At 38.6% G+C, this 18,233-nt stretch overlaps 2 protein-coding genes across 3 annotated transcripts in view; both read right to left on the reverse strand.

Moving 5' to 3' along the window:
- The window catches only part of slc38a3b (solute carrier family 38 member 3b), a 29,579-nt gene extending 21,783 nt beyond the window's left edge, over window positions 1-7,796 (reverse strand). Inside the window, exon 1 of one of the 2 annotated variants that reach the window (XM_067587109.1) lies at window positions 7,291-7,796. The gene's annotated coding sequence lies outside the window, so the exon portion shown is untranslated. The remainder of the gene's footprint in view (window positions 1-7,290) is intronic. The other variant, XM_067587110.1, reaches the window with a different exon arrangement.
- Window positions 7,797-14,855: 7,059 nt separating this feature from the next.
- Window positions 14,856-18,155, reverse strand: LOC137181423 (RNA-binding protein 5-like). The gene is made up of 7 exons (XM_067587118.1): window positions 18,062-18,155; window positions 16,509-16,600; window positions 16,221-16,397; window positions 15,961-16,101; window positions 15,787-15,873; window positions 15,420-15,605; window positions 14,856-15,203 (listed from the first exon to the last, which is right to left on the reverse strand). The coding sequence occupies exons 3-7, from the start codon at window positions 16,287-16,289 to the stop codon at window positions 15,078-15,080; spliced, it is 609 nt and encodes a 202-aa protein (XP_067443219.1). The 5' UTR covers window positions 16,290-16,397; window positions 16,509-16,600; window positions 18,062-18,155; the 3' UTR covers window positions 14,856-15,077.
- Window positions 18,156-18,233: the final 78 nt, after the last annotated feature.

The following is an 18,233-nucleotide window of genomic DNA, read 5'->3' on the forward strand; positions in this document are numbered from 1 at the left end:
TGCTCGTGTGCTGCGATATCGGCCACCACCTGAATATACATATTCTCCTCTGTGGCAAAGTGGGCTACATGGATTGTTTTATTCTGGTATAAATCTCTCATGTATCACATATCTTTTAAATGTTCCAAACACCTTTCAATGTTTGAAATTGGCTTGTTGGCCATTAGTTTTGCTATAAGTGGATGTGAAGTCTGTTATATGAAGGGATTCATACTTTTGGAATAAACATTTGCTAATTCTGTATCCCCATTAATTACCATAAAATGATAATTAATAAAATGTGATTTGTATAAAATGAGTTATTCTGATTGAAAGATAAATTAAAACTCTTTCATTCACATCTTGGTACACAAACAACTAGCCCTTGCTTTCCATTGGCTAATGTCCGTAATGAATTTACCATAAAAATTCAATCATAAGAGCAATTCATAATCCATCACATGTATGGTAAACAAAGCACAACTTAAAGATATATTATAATTGTATTACATTTTTGATTGAGTCTTGAAATTCATGAATGTATTATAAAAAAAAAAAAAAAGTTCTTCATACACCGTCTTGGGCCAGCTACAATCATTCAATCTACATTTATCTTCTAATGCATGTTTTCCCAGAACAGACATGACTAAAGATATAAGTTAAGTAACATTACAAACAAGAACACTGCCTTCTAAATCACATCCCAGTTTGGAATCCAAGCAATGTGAAGCATGACAGCACACACATACTAAAGATTTAACTAATTCTCAAGTCACAAAAAAAAAAATCACTTTTTCACCAAAGGGGTTAGCATGCCACTGTAATCTAAATCTCGGGACAATCAATTCATAGAAACCATGAACTGAGTGATTAACCCGCAAAAAAAATCCTACATGGTTTGTAACTTGACACTGCAGTGGTGTATCAGGTCTTAGCAGCTGCTTGTGTAACATTTAATGTCGTCACTGTGTGTAATATCAAGTATGAAAACACTCTGTAAGTCAAATAGAATTTGAGAGTAAGACCCAAACCTGACATATTTTTCTAGTTTTCTGCTTTTGCCCAGATCCATGTGAGGATGACTTCCAAGTGTGTAATGTTTCCTCTGACTTTAGAGCACATTCATTTATCAGTCAACCATGCAGTGCTTAAAGGAAAAAATCACCACTGTGAATATGATTATTTCCTAAAACAAGGTCAAATATGTGGTAGAAATGTGCAATTATTTTTGAAATTGGTGCCCTATAACTAGAGAAAACTTAGAAAAAGGCTGTAGATTCCCCATATCACTCTTATGGGGGAATCCTACAACAACCAGATTGCATTGTGTGTGGTCTCATCCAATCAGCTACAGATGTTTACAGAGCACAGGGGGCAAGTATGTTTTCCCAGCAGATCAGTGAGTTAGCAGAGGCAAAGTGTTATATCTCTTTACTGAGGTTTATTTTCATTTACAAAACATTTTTCCTCATTGAGTCTGGACATATCATACCGGTGTGCAAAGATCATAAAACAAACAGCATGCTGGAGTCAGTTATGTGGATCAATGCAAACTTACTGAGAGTTGCACACGAACCTGAATGCTGCCAGAGTTGCCGGTGTCAATGGACTAATAGTGCGTTTCTGTATTACTTTATAGTTCTAACTATTCTACTATTTCAAAATATGATTTAATGGTATAAAATAAATAAATAACCTGTCAGAATGTGTTTGGTGTCTCTTTTTGAAGAGCTTTGGTGATATAATAGTTGGGTTCAGCAGCTTTGACTGGTCTAAAAGTAGGTGAGCACTGCAGCATTACAGGAAATAAAACATCTAAAAATGGCTCTGCATTTAAGTGACATTTAGCAGCCTTGAATAAATGTTATGAAACCATATGGGATAGAGATGAGGGCACATCACAAACAAGTGATATCCAATATTATGAAAGTCTACACAACATTTAATAAAATATCATCTGAGCCCACTAAATTCCTCATGGAATGATTGCAATGCTTTCTCCTCTCACCTCGCATCTAACTCGTTTTCATACTCATGTCACACATGCTGACAAATTTGATGAAAGGAAGCAGCATTACTGAGGTGCAAACAGGGGGCCAAGTAATCATTTAATATGCTGTTTTACAACTAGCCAATACATTCTGTGTATGCACAAGGATTTAGCAGAGAATATTAAGCTTGGCTGTCATTTTAATGATTATTTGCAGAGCGAGATCAACCTGCCTGACAATCCTCCTGCGTTACAGTAATAACTTCTTATGGGGCTTATGAGAGCTGCAGAAGTTTTTGTTTCCTGCACAGCTCGATGAAGTTTGTTGCATTGTGCCATTAGGAGAAGAAACCATAAGTGCTACGGATGTATGTTTTACAAGTGATGACTTATACATCCTGAATCATGGCTGGAATGCAGGAGGTGGACACAAACACAGGAATGTACTGTACAATGTGATGCAATCTACTGTGATGACCCAAAATAAATTAATAAATAAATACAATAATAAATAAATGGTAGCTTTGAGACATTTAAAATATCAATTTTATTTGACATTGTGTCAGAGAGCTAAAGTTTACTGAAAATAACCAAGCAAGTAGCATCTAAGTAGAAGCTGAGCAAAAAATGTGTTCCAGTCTAACAATGGAAACTATATGAATATTGTTTTAAACTTCTTATTTGAAAATAAACGGAAGGGAAAGGGCACGGAGAAGTATAAGAGGTAGCTGTGTTTGAACCAGCACTTGTTGACTAAAAATACACCCTTGTTAGTTACATAAGGAATCAGTTAACTCTCATTAATTACGAGTACGTGTTGACAAGCTGCTGAGCAATTTTCTGAGAAATAGCTTGGTAACCAACAGCTGGCAGCAGGAGGTACCGGCCAATTTATCTGCGGGCATGTCAGGCAGCTCTTACACTTGAGCACAGGTCTGTGTATAAGTGTCGGTCTACAAATGTTATATTTAAAAATGAACAGACAGGGTGCGAACTACAGGGGAGCCAGGGGGAGCTTGAGCCCTCTTAATCAGCAATGATCTCCCCTGAAAACATGATTTGTGAAATTTTGGGTGGGATCTCTAACATATTGACAATATTCTATTTTTGCCAAGCATTTCTATTTTTTTGTATCCTCATCATCATGGATCATACGTAAAATTAGGCTATTGTTGAGGTATGATTCATGCATGAGGGTGATTCTTCACTAATTCCCTTTTTCTCTGTTTTGTACTCAGCATACAGATATGTCAAAAAGAAAACAAGGAAGTTTACTCGCAAATTTTGGATTTACAAAAAAATCTAAGCCAATAGACTCTGAAGTCAGGCCTCTGTGGTCGCTTCTGCTTAAAGGTAAGGGCTATTCCCAATCAACTGTATTACTTACTGTTAGCACTGTATGTGATGGGTGTTGATGAGGACTGAATCCCTTGTGGGCAGCCTGGCCTGTTTTTGTTGGTATTCACAATGCTGATGCATGTAAATTTTTGTGCTCATCTGTATGTGATGGGTAACTTAAGGCAGCCTGATGTGCTCTGTTTTTGATTTAATGCTCATACATTTGTGTGTTTATAGGCTGTTATGCTATTTGACCTATCCATGTCTTATTTGTGCTGATAAACTGTAGGATATAATACATCATTCTGCTTTGGTTGGCCATATTGTATCATACTGTTATGTTTGGTTTTGATACCCGTGTGGAGGTTTGATGTGGTCATTAACTGATTATTATATTACATATATATATCTATATATCTATATATCTATATATAGATATATAGATATATAGATGTGCTGACATAAAGTAAGTAGGCCTACATACTATGAATGCTTCTCTGCAACAAGAGTCACAGTCAAGTCCTCAAGCGCACCCCCCCACGCCCCCACACAACACCCCCCACCCCCTGGTAAAAAAAAAAAAAAAAAAGCTCCCCGAAAGCCATGGTATAGTTGGCACATTGTGTTAAAAAACAATTGTAAATTACATCCAAAACTACGTAAAAGGTGACAAATCTATGTATGTGTGCATATGGATTCCTTTTTGTTGTCAGCAAACCAAGACGTGTTTACAAAAGAAGCACATCACATGAGAGGTGTTGATGGTGGTCAAGGGTGTCTAAAGGACTAGTTTGCATACAACGCATTGGCAGACACTATATCACAGTATACACTGACTTTGCCCATGTTCACATGACGGTTTGGGATGGAATCTGACCATCAACACCATTGTCACAGTGGTAGATGCCGTTGCAGAAGTGTAAAATTGGAAATTGTAGGAGCATCGTCCTTTAACTTTAAGTGAAAGTAATGGAAAATGTATTGATGTGGGGTTTTTCTGTTGTTAGGAAAAGCCTTGAACACATATTAACACAAGCATAAAAAATGTGACCTAAAAGCAAAAGGATGATAAATAAAGTACTGGAACAGATCTGCTTTACATTTTGAAATGGTAGAAATTCATACAACTGCTGACATTCAGTACATGTTTGAGTTTATAGCTTACTGAGGACATGGTGATTTATTCTCTGAGAGATCTCTAACACAGCAACATATGACTCTCAGTGGAATATTTTAGGCAGTATATATTGATTTGAGAACATATATTTTGGCAGTGATTGCCCCGCAGGGAACAAACTCATATGGGAGCGTTAGTGCCATTTTCAACCCATTAAGGAACCGAAAACCACAAAGCATTAAAGACGCTCTTTGAACAGACTGAAAGCTACAAGGTAAATCAATTTTCGTTTAAACTTTCTCAAATAGAAATTGTTAGGACAGTTTTTCAAAAAGATTCTTAAGATCAGAGGACCTGCAGGGAGAACATGTAATTTATGACAACTGGTCTGAGTGGATTAGGCCAAAAACTATATTCTCTGCCATTTATCCATTTCAATACATAATATCAACAAAGGACTCTCCAATGACTTAAATATAAATAGACAACAACAACACATGATACCGTCAGGTTCAAGCCCACAGATTATGAGCTCCATGACAAAGATAATAATAACCTCTGGAGTGCCTGCCACTTAACACTTGGGCTGACTCAAATGCAGATATTCACAGGTCTCTAAAGTGCGACAAAAGAGCACAGCTGGTTGCTTCCCACATGGATAAAGCATCGGTGTCCACACACGACGCACCTGTCCAGCTCCTGCTCAAACTCTCAGCCACTTTGATCACCATACGGGGTCACTGACTGCAGCCTAGCTTATCTGCTCCCTCTCCGCTGTGATGAACCCAGTATGAAAACCTATATAGGGTGTTTAGTGTGTAGGATAGGGGGGCAAAGTCAAAAATGTACCCTCTCACCCACAAAGACTGAAGCAACTTGGGGTTAAGCACCTTGTTTCACACCATCTTAACAGTTGCACAGCACAACAATATCTACATTTCCCTACACATCACTTTCCAAGAGAGTCAAAGATTCAAACTAGCAACCTGCAACACAGTTGTCAGCTTTTCCAACATTTAGCATAATAACAGGGCCCATGCCACCTGTTAAAAATTCCTCATGCACCCCCCTACTCTAATGTTTGAAAAGTTATATTAGACAAAACTATAAGTATTATTATAACTATGTAATCCTTGAATAACTGCAGGACTTTTTTTGCAGTAAAGTAACTGTCTAACATGGATTTTAAAGGACTAGTTCTCTTAATTAATAATGTAACTCATGAAAGAATGTAAGCTGTATTAGAAAATAAAAGTAAATGGGGCTGCAACTAACAATTATGCTCATCATCCATTAATCTACAGATTATTTTCTTGATTAATCGTCTATACAATTTTGAAAATGGCCATCAGAATTTCTTAAAAGTCCAAAGTGACATCTTTAAATTGATGTTTTTGTCTGACCAACAGACCAAAACCCAAATATATTTAGTTTACTATCACATAAAGACAGAGAAAGCAGCAAACCCTCAAAACTGAGAAGGTGAAAGTATGGTATGTTTAGCATATTGTTTGAAAAATTACTTAAACAATTAAATCGGTTATACGAAATACAAGGCAATTAATTTAACAATTAATATCGTGATCGGCTTTAAAAACAAATATGCAATAATGTTCATGCCATATATTATTACTTATCACAGTAGATGGTATTTAACATGACAAATTTGACAAAAAAAAACAGCAAGGCAAATGTACATTCGTTTTTCACTGTGTGAGGAACATTTAAACGGACACAACACACGAAAAACTGTGACACCATACACTAGATTTTTCCTCTCTGACTCTCTCTCTCTCTGTCACATACTCACATACATGGAGAAAAATGTCTAATGGAAACTTTACATCCCTCCATTATTGTCAGGCACAAAATAACAACACAATATCACAAGTAATAGGCTGAGGCAGCAAAGAGTGGTAATATGCAGCGTTATCTTCCCACACAGGGCTCTCTTCCTCCACATGCGTATATTTAGCCGACAATAATAGAAGTAAAGTGCTTTAAAAGGCTGCCACTGCTTGTTAAAGCCAGTGTTTATATTACTCATGTGTTGAGGTAGACTGAGTACGACGTCACTGTGTGGTGTGATATTATTTTAGATTCTTGGTCGGTCGGATATGGGTTTTGTGTTACAAGGAAAGTGTCTTCGCCTTTAACTCGATCAGTGCCATGTGCTCCTTGAGCAGCACCAACACATAAAGGTGTGGGCAGAGTAAACCGCAGGAAAATGTTTCACTTACTAGGGATTTGTGGAAATAACATAGTAAGAAATGGGCGTCATAGAAAAAAGTATTTGTTAAGTTTGAGAGATTCAGCGCTTGTAAAAAAAATCCCACACATATCAATTGAAACTAGGAAACACCTGAGAAACACTTTAACCAAATGAAAGTGACATCTCATGAGTCACGCAGGCTACTGCCATTCATCCAGCTGTTACCTGTTGATTTTAACTTTAGATCTGATGCAGCGTGTATTCGAAAAAAAAGATGCAAATGAGGAATGAGTCGGACAATAGATAGACAACAATCTGTCACTGACTCCTTGAGGCACATGGTCGTGACATCTGGACTTGGCGCTCACGGCAGGGGGACCAAACATGCTATTCTTTTTTATTGATTACCCCCGAATAGGAAACAAAGCCATAGGTCTCATTATAGTGTGTCATTTGATCGTTTAGGCCACAAATATGCATGATATCTATTTCCCCAGGGCTATTACATCATTCACACTAAGATTCTAAATCATAGCCTTAATCCTTCAGTGAAACCAGTTAGACACATACATCATTCAAACAAATAAAACTGCATTAAATCTGACTGTAACATGTCAATCTTTGTGTTAAGAAATATACCAGATTTGTTCTTACCAAAGGATCTTGTCACAAAGCATTCAGGTTAAGTCCTCTGGTGAGTGGGAATAATTTGATGATCAGAATCTCTTCCTGTTGTCTGTTGAGTTTTCTGTCTTTTTTCAGTGACAGAATTTAACTACATTCGTGGTCATTTACGCACACTCGGACCGTCGCTCTCCAAGTCAGCAGCTAAATATGCGCTTTGAGAAATGGTTGGCATTGTAAAACCCTCCGAAGCTCAACTGTGGGGGTCGCATTAGATCCGCCTCCTTTGCAAACCCCCACCTATAGCTGCGCTGTTCGCTGTAGGTTTCACCACTTGGTCTCCTATAGTTAGGGAGGGAAATGAAGGGAAAATCAGATGTGGCAGCCACACTGGTTACTCGTCTTAAGTGTTAGGGATTTGCGCATAAATGGCTCTGGGAATCCTTTACGCGCAAGACGCGAGTGGTGAGTAAATCAAAAATCTATCAATATGGAGTGCGTGTGAGATATACAATTGTCTCGTAATTGATTGTGAGCATTAAAATAGAAATTAAAAATATGCAATCGCGAATGTTACCACAGTACAACAAAAGCTTTCCTTTCCTCTGCCCAAACAAAAACACGCACCATATGAAATCAGCACACCCCAAGCAGTCCCCTACATTAATGGTGTATCTGATCCAGGAGCTCTCAGCACGGTGCTGTCTGAGATTTGGCACCTGTTGAACAGTCTGGAATGTGAAGAGTCCCCCCACACTCCCATACTCACACATGAGAGAACACTATTGGGCACTTAATACATAGGTGAGAAGGTCACCATTACCCCTGACAGGCAAACAACTGTGTAATAAACTAATTCACTAATTGATTTTAATTGCATAGTTGCACAGCAAGCTGAATCAAAGTTCACCTCTCTGTTTTTCGAGGAAATATCAATGAATGATGGTTGTGGCAAGGTGCAGATGTGAATCAAGAATAGAACTTTATTGTTCATCAGGGTGGAAAATCTTTAGCACAAAAACATGGAGCAAATCAGGTAACAAAAAACTGCAAAACATACATATATAGTAGTAAAAAATATGATTAAAATATGCGAAACAAAGTATAAAACATGAAATATGATGATGATGATACATGAATACTTCGAAGCAATATCTGCAGCTCTGACCCAATGTGTCTTATATTTAAACCCGTCTAAGCCCATAACACACACTGACCATAAAATGGACACATCTTCCCTGGAGAACTAACACATGTAGTTTTACAATGTTACTATTGTAGCTGTAAGTGTCCAGAACAAGATCACCAAAAAGCCAAGCAGAAAATTCATGAGAGTTCATATGTGGCCCCTTTAGCAGCCTCTAGAGGCCATGCTGGCTTAACAAAGTGTGAAGTTACTAATGTTCAAAAGCATATGTTATTTTGATCCTGGGTCATATACAGGTCAAACATAGAATTGACCTCATAATTGTAGAAAAACATATATAGAATAAAGCTGTACACATCTAATGTACAGTATATAGATATACTATATTAATATATGGATTAGAGGAGGCAGTGTCATCTCTACTGCCTTCTGCTGTCCTGATTGAAGAACCAGTGAAACTCTTAAGAGCAGACAAGCAGATTTGACTTGTTTCAACATTTCCCTCATTGTAACTGCTGTGCTATAAGACGCACAGGCTGAGGATATGACAGTATGATTAGTTGCACTCCTGTTTTCCTGTGTCTACAATAGAAGACACTTGACGTCATGGCCTCTTAACTGACCTTTGTCCATGTTTGTTCATTTTGTGTAAAAACAAGATTCTGCTCTCACAGTTATTGCTTATAGGAAATGTTCATCATGTGAAAATACAAAATACCTGGTGTATTGGAAAATGTGTTGCTGTATGTTGACATACATTTATGTATGCAATATACTTAATTACTTTGACCTGGATTTTCTAATTCCAATTGTTATCAGTAGTTGGCTATTTGGCATTCGAGTTACAGAGCTCAGCAATACCCAGAGGGTAGTTTAGCAACACTTACCGCTATTCTGCAGAAATTTCCAGAAAAATATTTGGTTTGTTACACAATAAAATAGATGTTTTAACCTTTTCTTGCGTTTTACAAAAAGGCCAAGGACAAACGTCATTTTGTCCTTGGCCTATTTCATCGAGCAACAGATGGTTGGAAGAGTGTGTGAAGTTAAGAACATCAGTAAGTGTTGTTGACAAGGATCTGTGTTTTTCAAAACCTACCTGTTAGGTAGCCTATTTATTGTTCACTCAACAGTTGCTTAGCTCTGTGGCTGGAATGTAATAGCTTACTTTAGAACATACTATATACTATTTCTTACTCTATTGGCCTGCTGGGTTTTTAGGCGTGGTGTTTGGCAGCCTGTAGACCATCAGATACAGAACGTTCACTGAACAAAAGAACAACTTGTAACCAATTCTTCATGTCTCCCTCTGGTTCGAGATAGTAGTACTGCCTGGTGGGATCCCGGGAGATATTAGAATAACATTATTTATGTAATGTATATTATGAATTACATTTAGTGGAATCAGCCGGCCACCTCCAAATTTTGAAAATACCCTGCTTTAGCAATGAGCAGAGCTTGATCACTGCATGCTCTTTATCAATTCTTCAGTTTATTTAGAATAATTACATAACCCCTATTCGGAGAGAGAGACATATGGCTCATCTCTCTCAGACTGCAGATAGATATTTGATTTTTTTGTGATGTTTCTGTGAGCTGAGAGAGCTGGATAAGAGCCCCTCCTCAGACCGCAGGAGTTGGGCTGTATTGCTGAAATATATTTATGTAACAGAGGTGGATGTGAGGTTCAGAACATTTTTCCCCCGAGAGGTGGAAATATCAAAGGATGGGGCACCAGGAAGTCCATGAAACAAACTCAAGGGATATGCTGTATTATGTTTCATTGCATAAGACACTATGTTTAGATAAGGACTGCCAGCATAGAAACAGGCAAACTGACCACCTCTTTGTATAGAGAAACAATTTACAGACCCAGATGAGTGTCTTCTACTGATCAGTTTGACAATGGATCATAAACAGTATCCAAAAAATATCATCCAATCATTCTCTACAAGATTATTTAAAGGATAGGTTTACATTTTTTGAATTCTGTCTTAAAACAATGTTGACATGCCTTTATGTACATTCAAGGGGTCATTAGTTCCTGTAATCATTCTTCCTGTCCACACAGGTCACAAAGGGATCCCTTCAAAGAAACGATCACAGCGGCCTACATTTTCAATGTACAGTACATAAGGTCACCACTGTTTGAAGACAGATTTGAAAACTGATGCAAACAAACAGATGCACATTGAACTCAGAGGGCATTAAACATGGCCCTGGGAGGTTGGGGTGCTGGGGGTGCTGCAGCACAACTCCAAGGTGCAGCATCCCCGCCTCCAGGTGGCTGGCAACTTATAGGCCTGTTTGTGTTGTTGTAATAAGTTTAAAATGCTAATTTTTAAAATAGACCCTGTGCTTAATATAGCGGATAGTGGAGAGGGGGAAAAGAAATGGGCGTGACACAGCCACTTACTGTGGACATTACACTCCACCTCTACTGGTCCCTGTGGGCTATATTGCTTTTTAAATTATGTCGAGCAGCGCAAGCTTTCCAGGTGGTTTCTTTATTGTGTGTTGTATTGATGTATGAATGTTTTCTTTAATGATTTACTTTAAAGAGGCTGTTAATGTCACTGCAGCAAATATCATGGGACATTTAAACAGCAAAACTAAAAACTAAACTTGACAGGGCAGAAGAAACTCTCCAGGGGAAACAGAATTACATTTTTAGCTTCTGAAATAAAACTTTTTAGACAGCTCTGATGGAGCTCAGGATTTATCAGGAGGACGGCTGCTTTGCTCCAAACAATTTCACTGCATGTACTTGGACTGTGTGTGTGTAACAGCTGACCTTTTGGATGTGTAGAAGAACACAGGGCATTAATTAACAGTAGATCCCGACGGATCCTGTCGGCGTGTCTGGAGATTTAAATAATCAATGAAGTTATGCTGCTGTGCCTCGTGCGTAAATGCGCACAAAGTCTCTCTTAATGGGGAGACACACTTATTGTTTCTGCTGTGAGGGGATCCCTGCAAATATTTAATAATAAATTAAAAATCTGAAACTGAAATATGTTCCCACGGCCATGGCATTAAACAAAACATAGAAGCAACACAAACAGATTTTTTTTTCTTTGAGTATGAACTTGGTCTTTGAGGCTAATGTGTCATAGTTTAGTGTGTGTGTGTGTGTGTGTGTGTGTGTGTGTGTGTTTGTGTGTGTGTGTGTCTGTGAATGCCTTAAAAACACGTCAACACATTACAGGTCACATCCTCTTGGGACCTTTGGTCATTGGGTCATTTTGGACGAGCGGTTTTCACATGTAACGTTTTGTGGTTTTACAAGAGGTTGGTTCTTAACCATCTTCACGAAGCATGTCAGTTAAGCAGGAGGCTGCTTTGTGATAATGGATAAACATGCATACACACACCAGTACTTGAAAATATTCTCTCAGGGATATCAGGGAATACCACTGACTCCCTGTGGTAAGTAATTGTTAAATAAAACAATGCAATAAGATTTCTAGTACTAACTCTCATGGTACTGTCTATATCTCTAAAGCAGCCTTCTGTGCTTCTCTCACTCTCACTCTGCGTAAGGCTGGGCACTGTTACGTCCCTTGCTGGTTCCACAGACCTGGAAAAAATTTGGTGTCTTGCTGAGGGACACTTCAGCAGGGTGGACGGAAGTTGGCATAGGGCTTTCAGATTTGTGTCCTCTAGGCCTTGTGCCTCACCAGGGACATTTTTTTTTTCAATCATTTTGACTGTCTTAATGCATGTGGTGTAAATTTTGACAGGGGTGTGGATTTTTTTTTCATTTCGGAAGTTCAACCTCAGCTCCCTTAATAAGTCTATAATACACTGTGTAGCCAGAATAAAGACACTCGGATCCATGGACCCATTAAAACCGTATATTTTGATGCTACGACCATTACAGCACAAAATCATGCATCCTATTATATCAGGATTTCAATCTAGAGCCTTGGCTTCAAAATTTTAGTTTTTACTATTTTCCACCAGATGGAGCCATTTTCTCATGTTTTCCCAATGGGCCAAATACATGCTAATTTCCTGGTTTCCAATGAGGGCATTGCTGCTGTATTATGGAGCACTGCAGGCAAATGTAGCAAATATATGCATCTAAAATTATGTGTGTGTGTTGATATGGATGTCGGAGAGTGGTGTGTGTGTGGTCCAGGTATTCCTCACGTTGTAAGGACGTAAATCTCTTTATACAGTCATGTTGTGGGGACTCGCGTCCCTTATGGGGACAAAAAGCAAGTCCCCTTAACGTAAAATCAATAATTTTAGGGTGAAGACTTGGTTTAAAGTTAAGGTTAGTTAAGGATTATGTTAAGGTTAGGGTAAGGGTTAGGCATGTGATGGTCATGGTTAAGGTTAGTTTAAGTCTCCAGGAAATGAATGTAAGTCAATGTAATGTCCTCTGAAGTGATGGAAACACCACTGTGCCTGTACCTGTGCGTGTGTATGCGAGAAATAAAAATTATATGGTACTGAACGTATCATATAAAAAAAACAACAGCGGCATAATTTAAACAAACTGGCATTTAAAGGGTTAATATTCTGAATATGAATGAGTATTTGCTAGTGATGATCCGGACTGATGTTGGTTAAAATATTTAACTCAGTGAAAGTGGAAAATAATATTAATATATAATATTTTATGACAGTGTTTTTGAATCATTTTTGTCCTTTAACAATATCAGTGCAACTTTTTTTAAGTGAGACACAAGGACTAGTGGAGGGAAAGTCTCACTACAAAACCCTACAAATTGTACTGAAGATGTGTAAAAAATTACAAAGATTCGACACTAGTGCAAAAAGTGCATTTGAGTTTACATGAGGAGACAATACTTAAACTCTTGGTCTTTATCAATAACTAAAAGAAGACCAGCTGTTAACATTTTCATTGATGTGGACAATGCACTGTTGTCCTGTGAGAGCTCATGTGAAATATTGGACCCTCTACAGTTAAATGCCATAACTACTCACCAGCATTTCAACTGTTAGAAGTAGGGGATGTGTACAAATTGTAAAGGCCTTACAGGCTACACAAATCTACAGTTCACATAGAGATCGGGGCATAAAGCATCTGGTTAATGCAAGTCTGACTTGTTTTGTTGAATAGATTTTTAAAAATTCTGGATATGGTGGTAATTCAGTTACATCATCATTGTAATATCTGTAGTTTCTCTAACAATAAAAAATGTATTCAGGATTAAGCAATGTATTTAAATGGGCTTAACCTATGCAAAAATCTACTAGAATCTATGTAACATTGCAAAAATCAGGCACATCCAACTGGTCCATGCCTTTGTTACTTCCAGGTTGGATTATTGCAATTCCTTATTATCAGGCTGCCCTAACAAGTCTCTAAAGACTCTCCAGCTGGTCCAGAATGCAGCTGCACATGTACTGACAAAAAGTAGGAAAAGAGATCTTATTTCTCCCATTTTAGCACCTCTGCACTGGCTCCCTGTAAAATCCAGAACAGAATTTAAAATCCTTCTCCTCACCTACAAAGTCCTTAAAGGTCAAACAACATTATATCTTAAAGAGCTCGTAGTACCCTATTGACCCACTAGAACACTGCGCTCCCAAGCAATGCAATGCAAGCTTACTGGTGGTTCCTAGAGTCTCCAGAGGCAGAATGGGAGGCAGACACCCTCTCTACATTTAAGAGTAGGCTTAAAAGTTTCCTTTTTGATAAAGCTTATAGTTAGGGCCGGCCAGGCTTGCTTTGGACCAGCCCCTAGTTATGCTGCTATAGACCTAGACTGCCGGGGGACTTCCCATGATGCACTGAGCTCCTCTCTCCTCCTCTCCCCCTCCAGCTGTATGCATTCATGTCTCATTAATGCATGTTACTAACTTGGCATGTTCCCCTTAGTTTTGTGCTTTCTCATCTTGCAGGAGACCTTCAGCTGCGGACCAGCTGCTGTCCTCGTGGTCCAGCTTGTTACCAACCTCTGCTGCTATTATTATTAGTCATATATCTATTATTATTAATGTTGTTATTCTTATTATTGTTGTTGCTGTGCTTCCCTGTCTCTCTCTCTCCCCTCTCCCCCTCCCCCTTTCTCTCTCAACCCAACTGGTCAAGGCAGATGGCTGCCTGCCTAGAACCCAGTTCTGCTCAAGGTTTCTTCCTGTTGAAGGGGAGTTTTTCCTTGCTGCTGCTGTGCTTGCTCTCTGTAAAATGGATCTCTGCAATATAAAGAGTACGGTCTAGACCTGCTTTATGTGAAAAGTGCCCTAAGATAACTTCTGTTGTGATTTGGCGCTATATGAATAAAACTGAATTGAATTGAAAAAATTGAATCATTCATGCTTAATATTCTGTGCACAGTAAATGTTCTGGTACAATTATATTAATTAATTTAATAAGCAAGTTAATTAAATAATTAATTTTTAATTAACTGATTAACTTGTTAAAAACATTTCTGCTGAAGTGATAAAATATAATAAAGACCATAATGAATCACTTCTGTCATTTATTTTCTATACAGACATTTTTTTGTAAAACTGTACAATTTTTTTCTAACATGCTGGGAAAAAAGAAACCGTTACCACAGTAGAAATATAAAACAAATATGTAAACAAGGAAAGGAAATTTACTGTGCATATGTCTGACATGGCTGAGCTCAACCTCACCATCTGATAATGATTCCACCCAAAAAGCAGCGTTTCATCTGCAGACCACTCACTCCAGTTCAGTGAAGCGAGCAAACATGGCTTTACGGACTGCGTCTTTGTACGTGTCAGAGGAAGAGAGGGTGTAGTTGGTGCCTTTAGTGCCAAGACCAGCTCCCTTTGTTCTCAACTGTGCCTGAGGAGGAAAATCACAAATATCTTTTTGAAGTCATCCCTAAATCTTTATCTCTAAAGCTCTGCTTCACTCATTTGGGATCTGCGGAGAACCTCCAGGTTTTTCTAGGATAGATCAGACAAACAGATGATACATCAGTGAATAAATGGTCTTATAGTTTCCTTGACTAGTAAGTGGACATTTCATATTCTTGCATTGAGAAAATAATGGTATTACCTTGTGGAGGTCAGAGAGTTGCTGATGTCGAAGTAGACCCTCTTTATTGGGGAACTGTCTCCTACACAGCAAGCAGGCCAACTTTTTCCAGTCTGTCATCTTGTCCTGGCCTTCCTCACCACAATCAGGCTCTGCTACTCCCTCTTCAGGGTCACTGTCTCCACTGTAGGCTGCCACAAGGCCACACTAACACCACCACAGATAAACAAAGACAGGTAAAAATATTGTTTGTATAAGTAAGTCCAGAATCCAAGTGGAGGATTTACGCATTTACAATGTACTTAAATCTGGGTTTCACAATAACTCCTATCCTACTGAAAAAGAAAAGTTTAGTCTTCCAAAACCCAGTGATGTAGAAACCAATTACCTTGGAAGTGTTGACTGAGCTGGTCGGTGCCTCCTCTTCAGGGCTATTTAGCACCTCTGGCATGAATCTGTCTAGTCCTCCTGCCTGCTGAGAAATCAAGTCAATCCATTTAAGACATCAAAGTTCAAAGCCTATATAATATAAGCAGAACTCAGCAGAATCCTACTGTTGTACCTTCTTTTCAAACAAAGTGTAACCAGCATCAGCAGCTGCTGCCTCCCTCCTCTCTTCTTGACTAATAGGCTGAAAGCTACTCTTGAAGTTCTCCTTCTGCTTATTGAGACTTTTAGCCCACCGCTCCATGTCTTTAGCTATCTGAAAGAACCAAACAGATTTGATCATGAAGTTAAAATGTAAAAAGAATGAACTCAAATATGAAAAATATCAAGAACTTCTGGCTATAACACATAACAGACAATGTATTATAACAATACCTGCTGAGCAGTCTTGCTCTTGGGCTTTTCCTTTTTCTCTTTGCCTTCTTTATGTTCTTTGCTGCCCATTGTTGCAGAACTGCTTGTTGCGTTATTTGCGTCGACTGAGGCAGGGACATATGTCTGTTTCTCACTGTCCCAGTACAGATACTGCTGAGTCTGAGAGTTGTAGTAATACTGAAAGGAGACAAACACCAATGTACATAATCAAAACAATATAAACTCCTGCCACTCTCACCAACATGACAGAAAACCCAGTGACTCACGAAGTGGTTTTGCACTACTTACATGTGTATTTGGGTCATAGTAGAGACCAGTCTGAGGATCGTAATAGTAGCCTGAGGACTCATCGTACTGATAGGAGGATGTATCGGGAACGACTGGGAATTATAAAACATAATGTCATTAAAACTACTGAAGAAAACTTCACTTGCTTGTTATAAGTATTTGTAGTCAATAATGCTTCTTTCAAAAACATAAAGCCAGAGTACTAATACACTACTACCGAGACAATAAAGTGTGTCTGGAGAACTCTTCACCATCAAGTAATCTGAGGTCCAGCTGGATGGTCCATATATTTGGTCAGTCATATAAAAGACTAGTCATGGCTGTATTGTTACAAATTTAGAGCTTTGAGTTGGTTTGTACCTCAATGTGTATTCATCTAAACAAAGATTTAGGAATTGCATACTGCTCTCAGAAATGATACTCATACTACAAACATCTCTCTCTCTCTCTCTCTCTCTCTCTCGTAAGACACAAAATAAGGCATATCACAAGTCATAGGCTGAGGCAGCAAAGAGTGATAATATGCAGCGTTATCTTCCCACACAGGGCACTTTTCCTCCACTTGCGTATATTTAGCCGACAATAATAGAAGTAAAGTGCTTTAAAAGGCTACCACTGCTTGTTAAAGTCAAGTGTTTATATTACTCATGTATTGAAGTAGAGTGAGTACGATATCGCTGTGTGGTGTGGTATTACTTTATAGTTTCGGTCGATCAGATATGGATGTTACAAAAGTGTCTTGGCCTTTTACTCGATCGGGGTCATGTGCTCTTTGAGCACCACCAACACATAAGGGTGTAGGCTGAGTAAACCGCAGGAAAATGTTTCTCTTACTAGAAATTTTTGGAAATAGCCTATCAAGAAACGGGCGTCATAGAAATAAAAATTAGTTAAGTTTGAGAGATTCAGCGCTTGTAAAAAGGAAGGAATGAGTCGCAAAATAGATGGACGACAATCTGTAACTGAGCCCTTGAGGCAGATGGCCGTGACATCTGTGACATCTTTGCGGTCACTGCAGGGGACCAAACATGCAATTCTGTTTTTATTGATTACCCCCCAATAGGAGATCAATTATAGTGTATCTAGGTCGTCTAGGTCACAAATACGCACAATATCTATTTCCCCAGGGCTATGAAATAATTCACAGTAAGATTCTAAATCATAGCCTCAATCCTTTAGTGAAACCAGTTAGACACAATCATCATTCAGACAAATAAAACTGTATGAAATCTGAAAGTAACATGTCAATCTTTGCGTCAATAAATATACCAGATTTGTTCAGTCTTACCAGAGGATCTTGTCACAAAACGTTCAGGTAAATTCCTCTGATGAGTGGGAATAATTGGATGATCAGAATCTCTTCCTGTTTACAAGTTTTCTTTCTTTTTCTCAGTGAATGAAACAGTATTTAGCTACATTCGTACGCATTTACGCACATTCGGACCGTCGCTCTCGAAGTCAGCGGCTGAAAATGCGCTTTGAGAAATGGTCGGCATCGTAAAGCCCTCAACTGTGGGTGTGTCATTAGGTCCGCCTCCTTTGCAAACACTCACTTATAGCTTCGCTGTTTGTTGTAAGTTTCTTCACTTGGTCTCGTATGGTTAGAGAGTGAAATAAAAGGAAAATCAGAGATGGAAGCCACACTGGTTACTGTAGTCTTTGCTGTTAAGCATTTGTGCATAAGTGGCTCTGGAAATACTTTACGCGCAAGACGCGAGTGGTGCG

The sequence above is a fragment of the Thunnus thynnus genome, chromosome 4 (assembly GCF_963924715.1).
Source record: "Thunnus thynnus chromosome 4, fThuThy2.1, whole genome shotgun sequence".
NCBI classification, from domain to species: Eukaryota; Metazoa; Chordata; class Actinopteri; order Scombriformes; family Scombridae; genus Thunnus; species Thunnus thynnus.

Coding starts and splice junctions, on each gene's coding strand:
- LOC137181423 (XM_067587118.1), bottom strand. CDS start 16,289: ATGGGCAGCAAAGAACATAAAGAAGGCAAAGAGAAAAAGGAAAAGCCC. Junction 15,606..15,786: donor GCTCAGTCAACACTTCCAAG/GTAATTGGTTTC, acceptor TGGTGGTGTTAG/TGTGGCCTTGTGGCAGCCTA. Junction 15,204..15,419: donor AACTCTCTGACCTCCACAAG/GTAATACCATTA, acceptor TTTCCTCCTCAG/GCACAGTTGAGAACAAAGGG.